Genomic DNA, 23,471 nt, shown 5'->3' on the forward strand with positions numbered 1-23,471 from the left:
GATAGGGCACTGTCATCGACGTGTGCTGGTTTGAGACGATCAACGCTGACGATCTCGACGCGTCCATATCGATCAACCTTGGTCTTTTCGTGACGAGCGATCACGTGAAAAGGGCCTTCGTAAGGTTGTTGCCAAGGTTTGCGTACCGAATCTACTCGTACAAAAACATGCGAACAGGTAGATAACTCTCGAGAGAGAGCGACCTGTCGATGTTGTATTCGAGTTGACACCGGAGACAGCGTTCGCATAAATGCAGACAGTCGATGGACGTAGTCTGATTTACCGAAATTAGGTCTGCTCCGTGGTGTGAATTCTCCGGGCAGACGCAATGTCGTGCCGTATACCAGTTCAGCGGCGGAACATTGTATATCTGCCTTCAAGCTCGTTCGAATACCTAAGGGGACGAGCGATAAGGTTTCGTACCAGTTGTCGTTCTCGTGTGCTCGTAGAGCACTTTTAAGTTGGCAATGAAACCGTTCAACTTAACCATTTGATGCTGGGAGGTAGACGTTAATGCGTATGCGAATGCATTCCGTACCAAGCAGCCGGGTCAGCGAGGAGAATAGTTAATAGGGGAAAATTTCTCGAATAAAGCGTGGAATTCATCGTCACGCGAATAAAAAGTAACAAGAGTTCGGTACACATGAATGGGAGTCTATTATATTAATACTATTCTTATCGTTATCCGTCATGTCGAGTATATTATATATTAAATATGAAAATATACGACAGACGTGGATAGATAAATCATAGACTCACCGAATTGGCTTCTTTGGAAGATTTGACCAGAAGCTGAGGCGTGTTCCAAAATATGGGTCACCAATTGTAGCGTGGTGTCGAGTCGAGGTTAACTATGAACACCGCTACCAAGAAACACGTGCCAAATAAATCAGAAGGCGAGGGTTGAACGTAACCAAAGAAACCCATAAAATCTCCGAGAAGTCAAATATCAGAAGGCAATTAATGGACCAAGTCGAGGTTTATTAGCTGGCGATCTCGTGGCATCGAAAGGATACCGAGATCGTGCCAGGATACAACCTTGGTTACAGAAGGTAACCGAATTCGCGCGAAGTTACAATCAAAGGGTAAGTATAAGAATGGAAGCACAACATAGCTGTCATTAGCACAGTCAAACAAAAGCACATTAAAACAAACACTGGTACAGTTAGTTATAATAATAATTGTTTTTATTACACCAGTCGTGTTCTCGTGATAAATGTGAGTCACTACAGGAGCCCCCGCTAGAAAGGGTTTACACTTTCGATAAATAGCGGTTTAAATCGTGGGACTGATCGGCTGACGAGCGATTGTAGGACGGAAGAATTGGCGAACAGGAAAGCGATCGTTGATCGTCGAGTTGCCAACGAAGGTCGTTTTCGGAGAACGGTACCAGGAGCGATGTGCTGTATGTATTGCTTGAGTTGGCATGCTACACGAGAGTGGTTTGTATCCAGAATCTGAAGAGGGCGTTCGTACGGGTCCGGACCATAAACGCTGCAGACGAAGGACGAAACCACGTTGAGCCAAAAGACCAGAAGCGACCGTAACGACCAAGTTCGAGACCAAGCGTATGCCAAGCATTCGAAACCAAAATATCGACTGAGTGCGTTGACAAGAGCATGGGTGGCCAGTCCAGCTTTCGCCAAAGTTGACTGAAGTCGACGGAACCAAACGGAGGTGGTCGAAGGCGTGGGCTCAGGAAACAAAAAGAAAATCAAAAAGAGAAGAGTGTAGCATGCATGTAGCATAGGAATAACACTACACCGTATCGGGTGTTGACTGTGCGACTAGTCGCGGAAGCGTACGGGCAACCGCACTCGGCGACCGGAACGTGAGACGGCAGTCTCGTTCGTATCGCGTGAGCCTGTAATCTCATCCGAGGTCAGAGGCGGCGTGGTCTGCTGATCTGGACGTGAGACTATCGTCTCGTCCGTAGACGGTGCAGATGACGCGTGCTGTTGACCGGGACGTGAGAATGAGGTCTCAGATGTATCTAGCGTGGGACCTGAAGATGGTTTGAGGATCCCGCTAGTAGGTTTGCTAGGTCTAGCATTGAATCTCAGGTTACCAGATAGGGCACTGTCATCGACGTGTGCTGGTTTGAGACGATCAACGCTGACGATCTCGACGCGTCCATATCGATCAACCTTGGTCTTTTCGTGACGAGCGATCACGTGAAAAGGGCCTTCGTAAGGTTGTTGCCAAGGTTTGCGTACCGAATCTACTCGTACAAAAACATGCGAACAGGTAGATAACTCTCGAGAGAGAGCGACCTGTCGATGTTGTATTCGAGTTGACACCGGAGACAGCGTTCGCATAAATGCAGACAGTCGATGGACGTAGTCTGATTTACCGAAATTAGGTCTGCTCCGTGGTGTGAATTCTCCGGGCAGACGCAATGTCGTGCCGTATACCAGTTCAGCGGCGGAACATTGTATATCTGCCTTCAAGCTCGTTCGAATACCTAAGGGGACGAGCGATAAGGTTTCGTACCAGTTGTCGTTCTCGTGTGCTCGTAGAGCACTTTTAAGTTGGCAATGAAACCGTTCAACTTAACCATTTGATGCTGGGAGGTAGACGTTAATGCGTATGCGAATGCATTCCGTACCAAGCAGCCGGGTCAGCGAGGAGAATAGTTAATAGGGGAAAATTTCTCGAATAAAGCGTGGAATTCATCGTCACGCGAATAAAAAGTAACAAGAGTTCGGTACACATGAATGGGAGTCTATTATATTAATACTATTCTTATCGTTATCCGTCATGTCGAGTATATTATATATTAAATATGAAAATATACGACAGACGTGGATAGATAAATCATAGACTCACCGAATTGGCTTCTTTGGAAGATTTGACCAGAAGCTGAGGCGTGTTCCAAAATATGGGTCACCAATTGTAGCGTGGTGTCGAGTCGAGGTTAACTATGAACACCGCTACCAAGAAACACGTGCCAAATAAATCAGAAGGCGAGGGTTGAACGTAACCAAAGAAACCCATAAAATCTCCGAGAAGTCAAATATCAGAAGGCAATTAATGGACCAAGTCGAGGTTTATTAGCTGGCGATCTCGTGGCATCGAAAGGATACCGAGATCGTGCCAGGATACAACCTTGGTTACAGAAGGTAACCGAATTCGCGCGAAGTTACAATCAAAGGTAAGTATAAGAATGGAAGCACAAAATAGCTGTCATTAGCACAGTCAAACAAAAGCACATTAAAACAAACACTGGTACAGTTGGTTATAATAATAATTGTTTTTATTACACCAGTCGTGTTCTCGTGATAAATGTGAGTCACTACAGGAGCCCCCGCTAGAAAGGGTTTACACTTTCGATAAATAGCGGTTTAAATCGTGGGACTGATCGGCTGACGAGCGATTGTAGGACGGAAGAATTGGCGAACAGGAAAGCGATCGTTGATCGTCGAGTTGCCAACGAAGGTCGTTTTCGGAGAACGGTACCAGGAGCGATGTGCTGTATGTATTGCTTGAGTTGGCATGCTACACGAGAGTGGTTTGTATCCAGAATCTGAAGAGGGCGTTCGTACGGGTCCGGACCATAAACGCTGCAGACGAAGGACGAAACCACGTTGAGCCAAAAGACCAGAAGCGACCGTAACGACCAAGTTCGAGACCAAGCGTATGCCAAGCATTCGAAACCAAAATATCGACTGAGTGCGTTGACAAGAGCATGGGTGGCCAGTCCAGCTTTCGCCAAAGTTGACTGAAGTCGACGGAACCAAACGGAGGTGGTCGAAGGCGTGGGCTCAGGAAACAAAAAGAAAATCAAAAAGAGAAGAGTGTAGCATGCATGTAGCATAGGAATAACACTACACCGTATCGGTTGTTGACTGTGCGACTAGTCGCGGAAGCGTACGGGCAACCGCACTCGGCGACCGGAACGTGAGACGGCAGTCTCGTTCGTATCGCGTGAGCCTGCAATCTCATCCGAGGTCAGAGGCGGCGTGGTCTGCTGATCTGGACGTGAGACTATCGTCTCGTCCGTAGACGGTGCAGATGACGCGTGCTGTTGACCGGGACGTGAGAATGAGGTCTCAGATGTATCTAGCGTGGGACCTGAAGATGGTTTGAGGATCCCGCTAGTAGGTTTGCTAGGTCTAGCATTGAATCTCAGGTTATCAGATAGGGCACTGTCATCGACGTGTGCTGGTTTGAGACGATCAACGCTGACGATCTCGACGCGTCCATATCGATCAACCTTGAAGGTCTTTTCGTGACGAGCGATCACGTGAAAAGGGCCTTCGTAAGGTTGTTGCCAAGGTTTGCGTACCGAATCTACTCGTACAAAAACATGTGAACAGGTAGATAACTCTCGAGAGAGAGCGACCTGTCGATGTTGTATTCGAGTTGACACCGGAGACAGCGTTCGCATAAATGCAGACAGTCGATGGACGTAGTCTGATTTACCGAAATTAGGTCTGCTCCGTGGTGTGAATTCTCCGGGCAGACGCAATGTCGTGCCGTATACCAGTTCAGCGGCGGAACATTGTATATCTGCCTTCAAGCTCGTTCGAATACCTAAGGGGACGAGCGATAAGGTTTCGTACCAGTTGTCGTTCTCGTGTGCTCGTAGAGCACTTTTAAGTTGGCAATGAAACCGTTCAACTTAACCATTTGATGCTGGGAGGTAGACGTTAATGCGTATGCGAATGCATTCCGTACCAAGCAGCCGGGTCAGCGAGGAGAATAGTTAATAGGGGAAAATTTCTCGAATAAAGCGTGGAATTCATCGTCACGCGAATAAAAAGTAACAAGAGTTCGGTACACATAAATGGGAGTCTATTATATTAATACTATTCTTATCGTTATCCGTCATGTCGAGTATATTATATATTAAATATGAAAATATACGACAGACGTGGATAGATAAATCATAGACTCACCGAATTGGCTTCTTTGGAAGATTTGACCAGAAGTTGAGGCGTGTTCCAAAATACGGGTCACCAATTGTAGCGTGGTGTCGAGTTGAGATTAACTATGAACACCGCTACCAAGAAACACGTGCCAAATAAATCAGAAGGCGAAGGTTGAACGTAACCAAAGAAACCCATAAAATCTCCGAGAAGCCAAATATCAGAAGGCAATTAATGGACCAAGTCGAGTTATATTTGCTGGCGATCTCGTGGCATCGAAAGGATACCGAGATCGTGCCAGGATACAACCTTGGTTACAGAAGGTAACCGAATTCGCGCGAAGTTACAATCGAAGTGTAAGTATAAGAATGGAAGCACAAAATAGCTGTCATTAGCACAGTCAAACAAAAGCACGTTAAAACAAACACTGGTACAGTTGGTTATAATAATAATTGTTTTTATTAAACCAGTCGTGTTCTCGTGATAAATGTGAGTCACTACAGGAGCCCCCGCTAGAAAGGGTTTACACTTTCGATAAATAGCGGTTTGAATCGTGGGACTGATCGGCTGACGAGCGATTGTAGGACGGAAGAATTGGCGAACAGGAAAGCGATCGTTGATCGTCGAGTTGCCAACGAAGGTCGTTTTCGGAGAACGGTACCAGGAGCGATGTGTTGTATTTATTGCTTGAGTTGGCATGCTACACCAGAGTGGTTTGTATCCAGAATCTGAAGAGGGCGTTCGTAGAGGTGCGCACCAGAAACGCTGCAGACGTAGGACGAAACCACGTTGAGCCAAAAGACCAGAAGCGACCGTAACGACCAAGTTCGAGACCAAGCGTATGCCAAGCATTCGAAACCAATATATCGACTGAGTGCGTTGACAAGAGCGTGGGTGGCCAATCCAGCTTTCGCCAAAGTTGACTGAAGTCGACGGAACCAAACGGAGATGGTCGAGGGCGTGGGCTCAGGAAACAAAAAGAAAATCAAAAAAGAGAAGAGTGTAGCATGCAAGTAGCATAGGAATATTCCTACACCGTATCGGTTGTCGACTGTGCGACTAGTCGAGGAAGCGTACGGGTAAACGTACTCGGCGACCGGAACGTGAGACGGCAGTCTCGTTCGCGTCGCGTGAGCCTGCAATCTCATCCGAAGTCAAGGGCGGCGTGGTCTGCTGATCTGGACGTGAGACTGTCGTCTCGTCCGTAGACGGTGCAGATGACGCGTGCTGTTGACTGGGACGTGAGAGTGAGGTCTCAGGTGTATCTAGCGTGGGACCTGAAGATGGTTTGAGGATCCCGCTAGTAGGTTTGCTAGGTCTAGCATTGAATCTCAGGTTATCAGATAGGGCACTGTCATCGACGTGTGCTGGTTTGAGACGATCAACGCTGACGATCTCGACGCGTCCATATCGATCAACCTTGAAGGTCTTTTCGTGACGAGCGATCACGTGAAAAGGGCCTTCGTAAGGTTGTTGCCAAGGTTTGCGTACCGAATCTACTCGTACAAAAACATGTGAACAGGTAGATAACTCTCGAGAGAGAGCGACCTGTCGATGTTGTATTCGAGTTGACACCGGAGACAGCGTTCGCATAAATGCAGACAGTCGATGGACGTAGTCTGATTTACCGAAATTAGGTCTGCTCCGTGGTGTGAATTCTCCGGGCAGACGCAATGTCGTGCCGTATACCAGTTCAGCGGCGGAACATTGTATATCTGCCTTCAAGCTCGTTCGAATACCTAAGGGGACGAGCGATAAGGTTTCGTACCAGTTGTCGTTCTCGTGTGCTCGTAGAGCACTTTTAAGTTGGCAATGAAACCGTTCAACTTAACCATTTGATGCTGGGAGGTAGACGTTAATGCGTATGCGAATGCATTCCGTACCAAGCAGCCGGGTCAGCGAGGAGAATAGTTAATAGGGGAAAATTTCTCGAATAAAGCGTGGAATTCATCGTCACGCGAATAAAAAGTAACAAGAGTTCGGTACACATAAATGGGAGTCTATTATATTAATACTATTCTTATCGTTATCCGTCATGTCGAGTATATTATATATTAAATATGAAAATATACGACAGACGTGGATAGATAAATCATAGACTCACCGAATTGGCTTCTTTGGAAGATTTGACCAGAAGTTGAGGCGTGTTCCAAAATACGGGTCACCAATTGTAGCGTGGTGTCGAGTTGAGATTAACTATGAACACCGCTACCAAGAAACACGTGCCAAATAAATCAGAAGGCGAAGGTTGAACGTAACCAAAGAAACCCATAAAATCTCCGAGAAGCCAAATATCAGAAGGCAATTAATGGACCAAGTCGAGTTATATTTGCTGGCGATCTCGTGGCATCGAAAGGATACCGAGATCGTGCCAGGATACAACCTTGGTTACAGAAGGTAACCGAATTCGCGCGAAGTTACAATCGAAGTGTAAGTACAAGAATGGAAGCACAAAATAGCTGTCATTAGCACAGTCAAACAAAAGCACGTTAAAACAAACACTGGTACAGTTGGTTATAATAATAATTGTTTTTATTAAACCAGTCGTGTTCTCGTGATAAATGTGAGTCACTACAGGAGCCCCCCGCTAGAAAGAGTTTACACTTTCGATAAATAGCGGTTTAAATCGTGGGACTGATCGGCTGACGAGCGATTGTAGGACGGAAGAATTGGCGAACAGGAAAGCGATCGTTGATCGTCGAGTTGCCAACGAAGGTCGTTTTCGGAGAACGGTACCAGGAGCGATGTGTTGTATTGATTGCTTGAGTTGGCATGCTACACCAGAGTGGTTTGTATCCAGAATCTGAAGAGGGCGTTCGTAGAGGTGCGCACCAGAAACGCTGCAGACGTAGGACGAAACCACGTTGAGCCAAAAGACCAGAAGCGACCGTAACGACCAAGTCCGAGACCAAGCGTATGCCAAGCATTCGAAACCAATATATCGACTGAGTGCGTTGACAAGAGCGTGGGTGGCCAATCCAGCTTTCGCCAAAGTTGACTGAAGTCGACGGAACCAAACGGAGATGGTCGAGGGCGTGGGCTCAGGAAACAAAAAGAAAATCAAAAAAGAGAAGAGTGTAGCATGCAAGTAGCATAGGAATATTCCTACACCGTATCGGTTGTCGACTGTGCGACTAGTCGAGGAAGCGTACGGGTAAACGTACTCGGCGACCGGAACGTGAGACGGCAGTCTCGTTCGCGTCGCGTGAGCCTGCAATCTCATCCGAAGTCAAGGGCGGCGTGGTCTGCTGATCTGGACGTGAGACTGTCGTCTCGTCCGTAGACGGTGCAGATGACGCGTGCTGTTGACTGGGACGTGAGAGTGAGGTCTCAGGTGCATCTAGCGTGGGACCTGAAGATGGTTTGAGGATCCCGCTAGTAGGTTTGCTAGGTCTAGCATTGAATCTCAGGTTATCAGATAGGGCACTGTCATCGACGTGTGCTGGTTTGAGACGATCAACGCTGACGATCTCGACGCGTCCATATCGATCAACCTTGAAGGTCTTTTCGTGACGAGCGATCACGTGAAAAGGGCCTTCGTAAGGTTGTTGCCAAGGTTTGCGTACCGAATCTACTCGTACAAAAACATGTGAACAGGTAGATAACTCTCGAGAGAGAGCGACCTGTCGATGTTGTATTCGAGTTGACACCGGAGACAGCGTTCGCATAAATGCAGACAGTCGATGGACGTAGTCTGATTTACCGAAATTAGGTCTGCTCCATGGTGTGAATTCTCCGGGCAGACGCAATGTCGTGCCGTATACCAGTTCGGCGGCGGAACATTGTATATCTGCCTTCAAGCTCGTTCGAATACCTAAGGGGACGAGCGATAAGGTTTCGTACCAGTTGTCGTTCTCGTGTGCTCGTAGAGCACTTTTAAGTTGGCAATGAAACCGTTCAACTTAACCATTTGATGCTGGGAGGTAGACGTTAATGCGTATGCGAATGCATTCCGTACCAAGCAGCCGGGTCAGCGAGGAGAATAGTTAATAGGGGAAAATTTCTCGAATAAAGCGTGGAATTCATCGTCACGCGAATAAAAAGTAACAAGAGTTCGGTACACATAAATGGGAGTCTATTATATTAATACTATTCTTATCGTTATCCGTCATGTCGAGTATATTATATATTAAATATGAAAATATACGACAGACGTGGATAGATAAATCATAGACTCACCGAATTGGCTTCTTTGGAAGATTTGATCAGAAGTTGAGGCGTGTTCCAAAATACGGGTCACCAATTGTAGCGTGGTGTCGAGTTGAGATTAACTATGAACACCGCTACCAAGAAACACGTGCCAAATAAATCAGAAGGCGAAGGTTGAACGTAACCAAAGAAACCCATAAAATCTCCGAGAAGCCAAATATCAGAAGGCAATTAATGGACCAAGTCGAGTTATATTTGCTGGCGATCTCGTGGCATCGAAAGGATACCGAGAACGTGCCAGGATACCTTGGTTACAGAAGGTAACCGAATTCGCGCGAAGTTACAATCGAAGTGTAAGTACAAGAATGGAAGCACAAAATAGCTGTCATTAGCACAGTCAAACAAAAGCACGTTAAAACAAACACTGGTACAGTTGGTTATAATAATAATTGTTTTTATTAAAAGTCGAGTTCTCGTGATAAATGTGAGTCACTACAGGCTGATGTGATTTCGCAGAGTAATAAGTCTACTCAATGTCACAGATAACTAAGGTGTCATCTTCATATCTCTTATAAACAGACATGTTTACAACTAGGTCTTCAGCTAGATTTGCAACATGTGTTATGAACACGTCTGCTATTAATGGTCTAATGGACCAACCATAGCAACCAGTCGATCTGGCAAAACTATTCACCTCCAAATATGAACTGGACGTTGTCAGTACATAATAGTGCTAAATCTTTAAGAATTTTTAAAGGAACAGGTAATTTTTCAAGGCTGTTCAAAGAAGTGTGGTCACATAATATATCAATAGTCGTTTTCAGAGGTATATTTGTGAACAGGGAATTCACGTCAAATGAACACACTGTCTTTCTCTTGATATTAATATCACATAAATGATCGACCAAGTCAAAAGAATCGTTCACAGAATACTTATATAAACGTGTTCCAACAGGATCCAGTAATTTAGCTCGGTTATGTGTAGGTGATCGACGCACTGATAAAATTGGGCGTAAACAAACGTTTGGTTTGTGCATTTTACGTAATCCATGTAAATGACCATACTCAGAACCAATAGGTTCCAGGAAATTAAATTCCTCCCTACCAATAATATTCATGTGTAGCAGCTTCACTATGTTTGGATTTATTCTTCCCTCTACTTTGCTAATACCTGCAAATTCACCATCAGGCATAAATTTACTTTCATCACTGAGAATCGATAATGTCTTACCTTTACATTCACATTTGTTCTTGACAACCACACCGGATCTTTTATCAGGCTTTAACAAGACAACATCAGGGTTCGTTCGTACTTATTTTAGTGACTTAAAATACTGAATAGTTAATATGCTTCTCTGCTTTGGTCCACGATTAAGCAATTGGTGGGCTATATCCAACAGTTTACATTGGTCTCAGCTTTGATTATTTAAAGACGTAGGGGTTAGCGTACTCAGTTGATCCAGTATCCGACACTGGATGTCAATTAGTCAAGTAAGAACAGGTGAAATCCCACATCTACATAAAAACTAATTCATGCCCACTGCTAAACCAACAAATTCGAACGTGACACGGATAAATATTCATCAAACTTTAGTTATTTCTACTGGAATTCATTAAGTGTTTCGCTTTTATTCACTTTCATTACTAACATGATTGTCTGTGGATTCGAAACGGTCTAACGAATTACCAACAATCTCAAATAGCCTAGAACTTCCACAACACCCAATCAACAAGTACAATTCTAATTAGTCACAACAAAACTCTATTGGATAATTATGACAGATTAAAAGACAACACAAAACATTTAACTGTACAGTATTTATATTGTTCCATTGTTCCAACAACTGACACAGACTGTTTATCTGTCCACGTGTCTATAATGTGCTCTTAGTTCATTGTAATTGTCACATCCTCTCAATTGTTCAAAATTCTCATTCTCGCTTTCTCCTCTTATCTGAAATCAGCATTTATCTACAGAGTCATCATTATTCAGGGAATCATTGGTGTCCAAATTGCGACTACCTGTCTCAAGTTCACAATTATCTACACCATAAAATTTAGTTAAACACAAAACAGAGCTAAAATTAAAATCACTTACTTCATTAGCTTCCACTCGTTACACGTGTCCGTTATCAACTGAATGAGCAGTTCAATCAACAACCACTATCATCCGATTACACATAATCTGAATTATAATTCCCGTAGATGGTCGATAGCCCTCACTCACTTGTTCAAAATCGCGCGGATAACTGTACTGATAGATGGACTTTCTCACCTCGACAGAAACTGCCAAAACAGTGTGGCAGATGCCACTGAGTTGAGAAACACCCCATGAAAATACTCTCACAGAGTCGGACACATCCACAGGTGCCTTGGTCAAAGTGACAACAACAACAACAACAACAAAAATAATAACAGTCTACACACGGACCAAAATTAGAAAACATACATGGATATGAAGAAGTCTACCAGGAAAACTGAATCTTCACTGGTAAGCATACATCCAGGATTAACACAGGTCATCTGACCTACTATTATTCTTATTACGGACGACTATACTGCATCCTCAAGGTCGAGCGAATTCCCGTCTAGTTGATGTTAAATTTAGTTCTCGTGAAAATGTCAGTCTTATTCCGACCAGTCCAAAAGCAGTGCGTGAGCAAACCTGGTCATCCTTCTTATCCCAAGATGTTTGTACATTGTCCACTTCTACTCTGGCCATTTGCTTAATGCAAACTTACGTTTTTCATTCGTATTCCAGAATGAGATTATGCTCACCAAATCAGTCTTCATGACTATCGTAAATGGCTGACTGACTAACGTTTTCCGTCATTTTACTCCTTACTTTCATCATCGTTCTCATAAATCACATTGATTTCAAACATACATTCTTGATTGATTTACAGCCACGTGACTCGATTAACTTTTTCTATTCAAATTTGAATGGGAATAGTCTAAACGTATATCAAGTCTATATAATATCAGTCTAGAGCGATGATAATCAGTTTGTAAAAACGCATTTGCCGAGCGGTCTGACTGTAAAACGCTCGCAAAAAATAATTATATCGATGAACAACCATATGGATTCCGGACAAACTTGTCTCAATGATTGCTATTACCACTATTACTACAGCAACTACTACTACTACTACTGCTATCAATACTATCAATGTGATTACTATTACTATTGCTACAATTACCACTATTATTGTTACTACAATTGTTGTAATTATTATTATTATCATTATTATCCAAGACAACCTACTCATTATCATGAACAAATGAAAGGACAAAACACGGTTTTACATGGCGAATCCACATCATCAAAGCAAAAAATGTCAAACAATAATGTCAAGCTGTGTAAAACCAGACCATGTTTAAAACGTCCAGGTCAAGCAATCAAAAAGCCTGGACGTCATGTACATTTTGCAATATAAAAAATGAAAATAAATTTTCTAACTACTCACATTTGTGTTTTTGATTGTTTTACCGGTCGATAGTGTATGGGGTATCGTACGTGTTACTGTGCGATGAATGTAAATCGCATGGAATTCTCATGAATAATAAATTCCAGGGAGTCGAACATTTCAGAGCACAGATTGTGAGAAATCTCGACTACTGAGCGTTCACCACAGTATTTGATCTCGGATAAACAGAAGCAGCAATAGTAGAAATAGAAGTAGTAGTAGTAGTAGTAGTAGTAGTAGTAGTAGTAGTAGTAGTAGTAGTAGTAGTAGTAGTAGTAGTAGTAGTGGAAGTAGAAGTAGTGGTAGTAGTAGAATTAGAAGTAGTAGACTAATACTAGTAGTAGTATTAGTATTAGTATTGGTATTGGTAATAGTCTTGGTATTAATCGTAGTATTGGTAGTAGTCGTCGTAGTATTATTATAAGTATTGGTAGTAGAAATATTAGTAGTAGTCTGAGTATTATTGTTAGTAGTAAGTTTTTGAAATATCAGTAGTTCTAATAGCAGCAGTAGTGGTATTGTATTTTATTATTATTATTATTATTATTATTATTACGAATATTAACTTACTCAGTGAATTTCCTCCATGAATGGATGTTCATCACCTATTCTTATTGGATCATTTGATTTTATTTGTTTTTGCAACCACTTAGGTACATGTTCGCACACCCTAATTTGGAGATCACGATTACTCCTCCACATGTATATGTGACCACACACACATTCAAATAGATAAACACAGTGGCATGTGACGCAATCCTTTCCGTGTGTTTTACGTTTTCGCTGAGACATGGACATTGTTTTCTCTTTCATAAAGACCTTTGCTGCGTAATACGTCCTGTTAACAACTTATTTAAGCCTTTGTTTCAGTAAAAAGCTATTTGAATCACCTCCAAACCGAAAAATGATGTAGACAGGTTCCTTTCTGCCAAGGTTATAGTAGGCCTCAGTATACCGTGACCTTTCCATCTATTTATGAATTTTAAGGGATAGTCAGTTTCAACTAGTGTTTTGTTTAACAATCTAACGTCGTCATCGATAGCGTCGTTTGTGCAAACACGATTAATCCTATTAAACAGACCGCTCATCGAACCTCATTTGTATTGCACTGGGCAGTAACTATTGTGACTAAGGTATTGGCCCGTCAACGTTGGTTTTCGAAAGATGGATCGTCTGCTTGAACCATCTTCTCGTCTACTTGTTAGCATATCTAACAAGAGAAGCCGGTCATTCTTCTCCTCTTCACATCAAAGGCTGATGTGATTTCGCAGAGTAATAAGTCTACTCAATAAACAATTCATTTCGTCCTTTCTTTCACAGATAACTAAGGTGTCATCTTCATATCTCTTATAAACAGACATGTTTACAACTAGGTCTTCAGCTAGATTTGCAACATGTGTTATGAACACGTCTGCTATTAATGGTCTAATGGACCAACCATAGCAACCAGTCGATCTGGCAAAACTATTCACCTCCAAATATGAACTGGACGTTGTCAGTACATAATAGTGCTAAATCTTTAAGAATTTTTAAAGGAACAGGTAATTTTTTCAAGGCTGTTCAAAGAAGTGTGGTCACATAATATATCAATAGTCGTTTTCAGAGGTATATTTGTGAACAGGGAATTCACGTCAAATGAACACATTGTCTTTCTCTTGATACTAATATCACATAAATGATCGACCAAGTCAAAAGAATCGTTCACAGAATACTTATATAAACGTGTTCCAACAGGATCCAGTAATTTAGCTCGGTTATGTGTAGGTGATCGACGCACTGATAAAATTGGGCGTAAACAAACGTTTGGTTTGTGCATTTTATGTAATCCATGTAAATGACCATACTCAGAACCAATAGGTTCCAGGAAATTAAATTCCTCCCTACCAATAATATTCATGTGTAGCTGCTTCACTATGTTTGGATTTATTCTTCCCTCTACTTTGCTAATACCTGCAAATTCACCATCAGGCATAAATTTACTTTCATCACTGAGAATCGATAATGTCTTACCTTTACATTCACATTTGTTCTTGACAACCACACCGGATCTTTTATCAGGCTTTAACAAGACAACATCAGGGTTCGTTCGTACTTATTTTAGTGACTTAAAATACTGAATAGTTAATATGCTTCTCTGCTTTGGTCCACGATTAAGCAATTGGTGGGCTATATCCAACAGTTTACATTGGTCTCAGCTTTGATTATTTAAAGACGTAGGGGTTAGCGTACTCAGTTGATCCAGTATCCAACACTGGATGTCAATTAGTCAAGTAAGAACAGGTGAAATCCCACATCCACATAAAAACTAATTCATGCCCACTGCTAAACCAACAAATTCGAACGTGACACGGATAAATATTCATCAAACTTTAGTTATTTCTACTGGAATTCATTAAGTATTTCGCTTTTATTCACTTTCATTACTAACATGATTGTCTGTGGATTCGAAACGGTCTAACGAATTACCAACAATCTCAAATAGCCTAGAACTTCCACAACACCCAATCAACAAGTACAATTCTAATTAGTCACAACAAAACTCTATTGGATAATTATGACAGATTAAAAGACAACACAAAACATTTAACTGTACAGTATTTATATTGTTCCATTGTTCCAACAACTGACACAGACTGTTTATCTGTCCACGTGTCTATAATGTGTTCTTAGTTCATTGTAATTGTCACATCCTCTCAATTGTTCAAAATTCTCATTCTCGCTTTCTCCTCTTATCTGAAATCAGCATTTATCTACAGAGTCATCATTATTCAGGGAATCATTGGTGTCCAAATTGCGACTACCTGTCTCAAGTTCACAATTATCTACACCATAAAATTTAGTTAAACACAAAACAGAGCTAAAATTAAAATCACTTACTTCATTAGCTTCCACTCGTTACACGTGTCCGTTATCAACTGAATGAGCAGTTCAATCAACAACCACTATCATCCGATTACACATAATCTGAATTATAATTCCCGTAGATGGTCGATAGCCCTCACTCACTTGTTCAAAATCGCGCGGATAACTGTACTGATAGATGGACTTTCTCACCTCGACAGAAACTGCCAAAACAGTGTGGCAGATGCCACTGAGTTGAGAAACACCCCATGAAAATACTCTCACAGAGTCGGACACATCCACAGGTGCCTTGGTCAAAGTGACGACAACAACAACAACAAAAATAATAACAGTCTACACACGGACCAAAATTAGAAAACATACATGGATATGAAGAAGTCTACCAGGAAAACTGAATCTTCACTGGTAAGCATACATCCAGGATTAACACAGGTCATCTGACCTACTATTATTCTTATTACGGACGACTATACTGCATCCTCAAGTTTATGGTGACGTATATTCAATGATTTTTGGTAAAGAGAAAATAAAAACAGTATTTTCTCTCTAGTTTGTCACACTTTATATGTAACCACATTTTCATACAATATCTGTTGTTTTTCTGTATTACTTGTTAATAACGATGATAATTGTTTCGATGAATATATACGATTTTACTACCGCGAGGTTTAGAAATATGAACCGCTATCTGCAGGACAGCGCTCTAGATGTATCGCGACACATTTTTGCGCTTCTTTTTCATTTTTGCTTTGTGGACAACCAAATTTTGAAATTAGTTGCGAATAAATTCGAAAGTCTGTTTTCCGTTTTCATAATTAAGTGAAAAGTGGTTTTTTCGTTTTGCGTTACATGGTATCGCGGTCCTTGAAAATTCATTATTCAGGTGCTGCTATAATAGTTTTTTCGTGTTTGCATAGCAGACTAGCAATTATTTATACTCAGGTATACATTGATGGTAAAAATCTTTTATTTTTATATGAAATAGCATGATTCAGGCATATATCGGCATAAAATTGTATAGTCGTCAAGGCTACCAAAACTGCGTTACAACTAACGATACCATGGTAAGATTTATCGTTTTTCCTATCTTTATCACAATTTCTGCTGATTTTCACTGTTTTGTTCGACTTCTATGGCACAAATAGGTTTATAGTGAAAACATAAGGTGTCCTGAGTGTTGTAAATATTATGTATATGCTATAAATGATAATAACACATACCAAGATGTTAATATCACCTTCCACAGTTAGATATATTAGCTACTAGATGATTATATTGCAGGAAATAAATCATAATCATGCGGAAGAGGTATAATTATGTGGATATTTTACCAGAGACCAAGCTAAGATAGCATTACTACCTCTTGTGTAGATCTACACAAGTATTTGGCTGTACCAAAGCATGTCATTGAGATATGGTTGTGACTTTTTTTCTTTTTTTAATTCAGAATTCACGGGACAACTACCTCAATTCTCAATAGCCGTGCAATTGTTTTGATGTTCTACCTACATTTCAATAAACATTATTTCTCAAACACCTTACATTCTTACTTACATGGGAAACTTTAGAAGTGTTGAGAATGTGTGTTTGAGTGTCAGTGAACTTTTGATTGAATGCACATTCCTTATAAATAATACATCACATGTTCCTTCTTTTGCAGATAATTTAAAATAACAATGAATTAGCAATTGCATTGGATATACAAAAAAATCGATGCTTAAGCTTCTGCTCTAGTGTTGTACAATAATACGCTTTACCTTTTAAATGAAATTTTTCAAAAATATGCCGGTTTTCCACTGCATTGCAGATTTATTTTGGTCTGTTGTTGAAAATAAAGGCAAATATAAGAGACCTTTGGGGTTATGTCAATGGATGGAAAATAGGGAGTTCTGTGTGTATTTAGGCGAAAAGTAGACAATTCAGCGGACATTTGGGCGAAAAGTGAGTAATTTATCGACAAAACGGCGAAAAAGGGGAAATCCGCATTATTTCCCGGACAGGCGAAAAAGGTGACATTCTGATGCGTTTTCCCCTTTCGCTACCAAAGCATTTACCCCTTTATTTCCCTTTTTGGGTTGTCTGGGAGCTACAATGTTTTGGCTGCCGGTATTATTGCAAAAATACCTAATAGCAGAAATAAGTACCGATATAAAGCTGTCACGAGAAAGCACTGAAAAGTACGACTCGATAGTCAAGATATCTTGATCTAAGGTGACCAGATTGTGTGAGATCCTATGTGATGATCTTCGGAAATCAACCAAGGCCTGTCTAGCTTACGTGCTGATGCCGTAAATGACAATTACTCGTAACTTACGTGGGACTAGAATAGAATATGCATCAAGAATTGCAGGTTACACAGGACGATTCAAAGTAAATTCACACAGCAGTCTTTATATATGTTCATCGTCTAAGTTTCCGAAGTGCAACCTGTCCAAAGAATTAAATAATACAATCCGTGTATGTTGTAACCCAGACTTTCCTAAGCAACGCAAGAGATAAAGGAAATAAGCGTGATTGACTATCCAAAGGAAGGGTGTGCTAAATGCACTTTCGATCTGTAATTGAATACTGGTTTCTGTTTTTATACTAGTTTCTGGTAAACATTTATACTGAAATAACTTTCCTGTCTATTTTATTTCCAGCTAGCTTCGCAAGCGTTCACAGACCTAACGGGAACAATTCCTGAGAAATAGAAGTTATTTATTAATGGATCATTTGTGCTAGATTCAAACTTTAATAAACGTTTTCATTTATAACACACCAGTCTTTTAATTACGGCAATTCGTATCTATCGTGACAGGTCGAAATTCGAACTACTAGTATAGTACACCATGTTCAAGGTAACAGTATTTGGTAAACGGTATGTATGACTAATCGCGTGTGCGCCAAACTGGTAATTATTACACAAGAACGCGAAACAACACCCCTGTCTCACGCTATAAGAATAAGTCAATGGCCATATAAATGAATTTATGTAAAACTAAAAAGATTACAATATTAGAACTTCTTGTTATCAAGAAGCATAGCTATGGTCTGTATTAACAATGGATTCTGACGTTGTAGCTCGTCATTAGCACCAATTGAACTCATCACTTGTGCGCATGTCTTCCGATGCTTCGAGGCATGAACGGATGAGTTTACTTGCCAAAGGTTCACTAAGAGCATGGATTGAGTGGTAGTTGGTAGTGAACTTCCCTAGCAGATCATCACTCCCTGTAGAGATTGAGATGTTGTCCAGCGCACGAAGAACCAGGTCCGTTATGCATTTTCTTGTCCACTTGTTGCTATGTCGAAATAAGTCTACAAAACTTATAGAGATAAAGGAACAAACATACCTCCACGAATCAGATCTTTAGAATGTGCATATAAAATATGACTACAGGGCAGCATGTAGTCATTGAAACGCAATATTTCGACCTGAAGGATAAATTCATTTGAAGTAAGGCATACGTAGATGACCGACGTCGTCTCCTTTGCCTAGGTTGTGTTGGCGAGTTAGAAGTTGTATGCTCTTCAGAAGAATGATTATTACTATCATCATCTACATCCTGAACGCAAGCATATGACTCTGACGAACTGCGTTTACGTCCATATGTACAGACATATCTCACGAAAAAGTACTTTAGAGTTGGATCATCACTGTTCTTTTTGCATACTGACATAACGTACTTAGTATGCGTATACTAAAAAAAATAATTATTAACCGCAGAAGTCATATTACCTTATGTACTTCTTTCAAACAGGTCTCAAAATTGTCCCAACTTGTAAACCTTCGAGATAATATAATATCATTGAAGATTCGTCCTATATCATGCATCATCACGATGGCATCGTCTTCGTTACTTGAAGAATGAACGTTACCAGACATGGTGTGGCTGAACTCAATTCAAATCTAAAAATGTCTTGATTTGACCGCTTCTGAAAATTTTCACGAATTGTCGATGTGAAGCACCAATCATTTTGCGACAGTTTGACCTTCAAGTGCTTGGAACCCCTATCAGTGGACGATACCCTAGGAGCGTTGCCTATCTGCACCGTTTGTTCTTCTGCCTTATTGACCACGGTTTTTGATTAAAGACTATAATAGTGTTATAACATTCCTTTAGCCGTTCCGAACACCACGTTGGAATTCTGGCACGGATTATTATATTATAATACTATTGGACGATATCTATCTCAATACACCGTTGGTGCAATTACTTGCAGAGGAACCTCCGTTAATCAAGTGAACTTATTTGTGGTTGTTGTTCTCACGAAGCAGCTCACAAGTAACATTTATTCTATAATAACTCTTATTGTCCGTTTGTATAATATACCATTTGTATCATAACTATATTTTGTTACTCTTGGTTTTTACTCACAGACACACTTTGGTGTTTTTTACTATTAATTATTTTTGGTATATTATTAATAAACTAGTGTATTGACATAACGTTTATAAGCTCCTTTTGTTGGGAACCACCACAAGGTCCAGCGAATTCCCGTCTAGTTGATGTTAAATTTAGTTCTCGTGAAAATGTCAGTCATATTCCGACCAGTCCAAGAGCAGTGCATGAGCAAACCTGGTCATCCTTCTTATCCCATGATGTTTGTACAGTGTCCACTTCTGCTCTGACCATTTGCTTAATGCAAACTTACGTTTTTCATTCGTATTCCACAATGAGATTATGCTCACCAAATCAGTCTTCATGACCATCGTAAACGGCTGACTGACTAACGTTTTCCGTCATTTTACTCCTTACTTTCATCATCGTTCTCATAAATCACATTGATTTCAAACATACATTCTTGATTGATTTACAGCCACGTGACTCGATTGACTTTTTTCTATTCAAATTTGAATGGGAATAGTCTAAACGTATGTCAAGTCTATATAATATCAGTCTAGAGCGATGATAATCAGTTTGTAAAAACGCATTTGCCGAGCGGTCTCGCTGTAAAACGCTCGCAAAAAATAATTATATCGATGAACAACCATATGGATTCCGGACAAACTTGTCTCAATGATTGCTATTACCACTATTACTACAGCAACTACTACTACTACTGCTATCAATACTATCAATGTGATTACCATTACTATTGCCACAATTACCACTATTATTGTTACTACAATTGTTGTAATTATTATTATCATTATTATCCAAGACAACCTACTCATTATCATGAACAAGTGAAAGGACAAAACACGGTTTTACATGGCGAATCCACATCATCAAAGCAAAAAATGTCAAACAATAATGTCAAGCTGTGTAAAACCAGACCATGTTTAAAACGTCCAGGTCAAGCAATCAAAAAGCCTGGACGTCATGTACATTTTGCAATATAAAAAATGAAAATAAATTTTCTAACTACTCACATTTGTGTTTTTGATTGTTTTACCGGTCGATAGTGTATGGGGTATCGTACGTGTTACCGTGCGATGAATGTAAATCGCATGGAAATCTCATGAATAATAAATTCCAGGGAGTCGAACATTTCAGAGCACAGATTGTGAGAAATCTCGACTACTGAGCGTTCACGACAGTATTTGATCTCGGATAAACAGAAGCAGCAATAGTAGAAATGGAAGTAGTAGTAGTAGTAGTAGTAGTAATAGTAGAAGTATTAGGATTAATAATATTGGTAGTATTAGAAGTAGTAGTAGTAGTAATAGTATTAGAAGTAGTAGACTAATACTAGTAGTAGTATTAGTATTAGTATTGGTATTAGTAATAGTCTTGGTATTAATCGTAGTATTGGTAGTAGTCGTCGTAGTATTATTATAAGTATTGGTAGTAGAAGTAGTAGTAGTAGTCCGAGTAGTATTGTTAGTAGTAGTTTTTGAAATATCAGTAGTTCTAATAGCAGCAGTAGTGGTATTGTTATTATTATTATTATTATTACGAATATTAACTTACTCAGTGAATTTCCTCCATGAATGGATGCTCATCACCTATTCTTATTGGATCATTTGATTTTATTTGTTTTTGCAACCACTTAGGTACATGTTCGCACACCCTAATTTGGAGATCACGATTACTCCTCCACATGTATATGTGGCCACACACACATTCAAATCGATAAACACAGTGGCATGTGACGCAATCATTTCCGTGTGTTTTACGTTTTCGCTGAGACATGGACATTGTTTTCTCTTTCACAAAGACCTTTGCTGCGTAATACGTCCTGTTAACAACTTATTTAAGCCTTTGTTTCAGTTAAAAGCTAGTTGAATCACCTCCAAACCGAAAAATGATGTAGACAGGTTCCTTTCTGCCAAGGTTATAGTAGGCCTCAGTATACCGTGACCTTTCCATCTATTTATGAATTTTAAGGGATAGCCAGTTTCCACTAATGTTTTGTTTAACAACCTAACGTCGTCATCGATAGCGTCGTTTGTGCAAACACGATTAATCCTATTAAACAGACCGCTCATCGAACCTCATTTGTATTGCACTGGGCAGTAACTATTGTGACTAAGGTATTGGCCCGTCAACGTTGGTTTTCGAAAGATGGATCGTCTGCTTGAACCATCTTCTCGTCTACTTGTTAGCATATCTAACAAGAGAAGCCGGTCATTCTTCTCCTCTTCACATCAAAGGCTGATGTGATTTCGCAGAGTAATAAGTCTACTCAATAAACAATTCATTTCGTCCTTTCTTTCACAGATAACTAAGGTGTCATCTTCATATCTCTTATAAACAGACATGTTTACAACTAGGTCTTCAGCTAGATTTGCAACATGTGTTATGAACACGTCTGCTATTAATGGTCTAATGGACCAACCATAGCAACCAGTCGATCTGGCAAAACTATTCACCTCCAAATATGAACTGGACGTTGTCAGTACATAATAGTGCTAAATCTTTAAGAATTTTTAAAGGAACAGGTAATTTTTTCAAGGCTGTTCAAAGAAGTGTGGTCACATAATATATCAATAGTCGTTTTCAGAGGTATATTTGTGAACAGGGAATTCACGTCAAATGAACACATTGTCTTTCTCTTGATATTAATATCACATAAATGATCGACCAAGTCAAAAGAATCGTTCACAGAATACTTATATAAACGTGTTCCAACAGCATCCAGTAATTTAGCTCGGTTATGTGTAGGTGATCGACGCACTGATAAAATTGGGCGTAAACAAACGTTTGGTTTGTGCATTTTATGTAATCCATGTAAATGACCATACTCAGAACCAATAGGTTCCAGGAAATTAAATTCCTCCCTACCAATAATATTCATGTGTAGCAGCTTCACTATGTTTGGATTTATTCTTCCCTCTACTTTGCTAATACCTGCAAATTCACCATCAGGCATAAATTTACTTTCATCACTGAGAATCGATAATGTCTTACCTTTACATTCACATTTGTTCTTGACAACCACACCGGATCTTTTATCAGGCTTTAACAAGACAACATCAGGGTTCGTTCGTACTTATTTTAGTGACTTAAAATACTGAATAGTTAATATGCTTCTCTGCTTTGGTCCACGATTAAGCAATTGGTGGGCTATATCCAACAGTTTACATTGGTCTCAGCTTTGATTATTTAAAGACGTAGGGGTTAGCGTACTCAGTTGATCCAGTATCCGACACTGGATGTCAATTAGTCAAGTAAGAACAGGTGAAATCCCACATCCACATAAAAACTAATTCATGCCCACTGCTAAACCAACAAATTCGAACGTGACACGGATAAATATTCATCAAACTTTAGTTATTTCTACTGGAATTCATTAAGTATTTCGCTTTTATTCACTTTCATTACCAACATGATTGTCTGTGGATTCGAAACGGTCTAACGAATTACCAACAATCTCAAATAGCCTAGAACTTCCACAACACCCAATCAACAAGTACAATTCTAATTAGTCACAACAAAACTCTATTGGATAATTATGACAGATTAAAAGACAACACAAAACATTTAACTGTACAGTATTTATATTGTTCCATTGTTCCAACAACTGACACAGACTGTTTATCTGTCCACGTGTCTATAATGTGCTCTTAGTTCATTGTAATTGTCACATCCTCTCAATTGTTCAAAATTCTCATTCTCGCTTTCTCCTCTTATCTGAAATCAGCATTTATCTACAGAGTCATCATTATTCAGGGAATCATTGGTGTCCAAAT

General features: G+C 40.3%; 1 protein-coding gene across 1 annotated transcript; it reads right to left on the reverse strand.

Moving 5' to 3' along the window:
• Positions 1–5,106: 5,106 nt before the first annotated feature.
• MS3_00002516 (uncharacterized protein) lies at positions 5,107–9,047 on the reverse strand. The gene has a single exon (XM_051210113.1). The coding sequence runs from the start codon at positions 8,092–8,094 to the stop codon at positions 7,459–7,461; it is 636 nt and encodes a 211-aa protein (XP_051064103.1). The 5' UTR covers positions 8,095–9,047; the 3' UTR covers positions 5,107–7,458.
• Positions 9,048–23,471: the final 14,424 nt, after the last annotated feature.

Source organism: Schistosoma haematobium (genome assembly GCF_000699445.3).
Source record: "Schistosoma haematobium chromosome Unknown HiC_scaffold_182, whole genome shotgun sequence".
Taxonomy (NCBI): domain Eukaryota; kingdom Metazoa; phylum Platyhelminthes; class Trematoda; order Strigeidida; family Schistosomatidae; genus Schistosoma; species Schistosoma haematobium.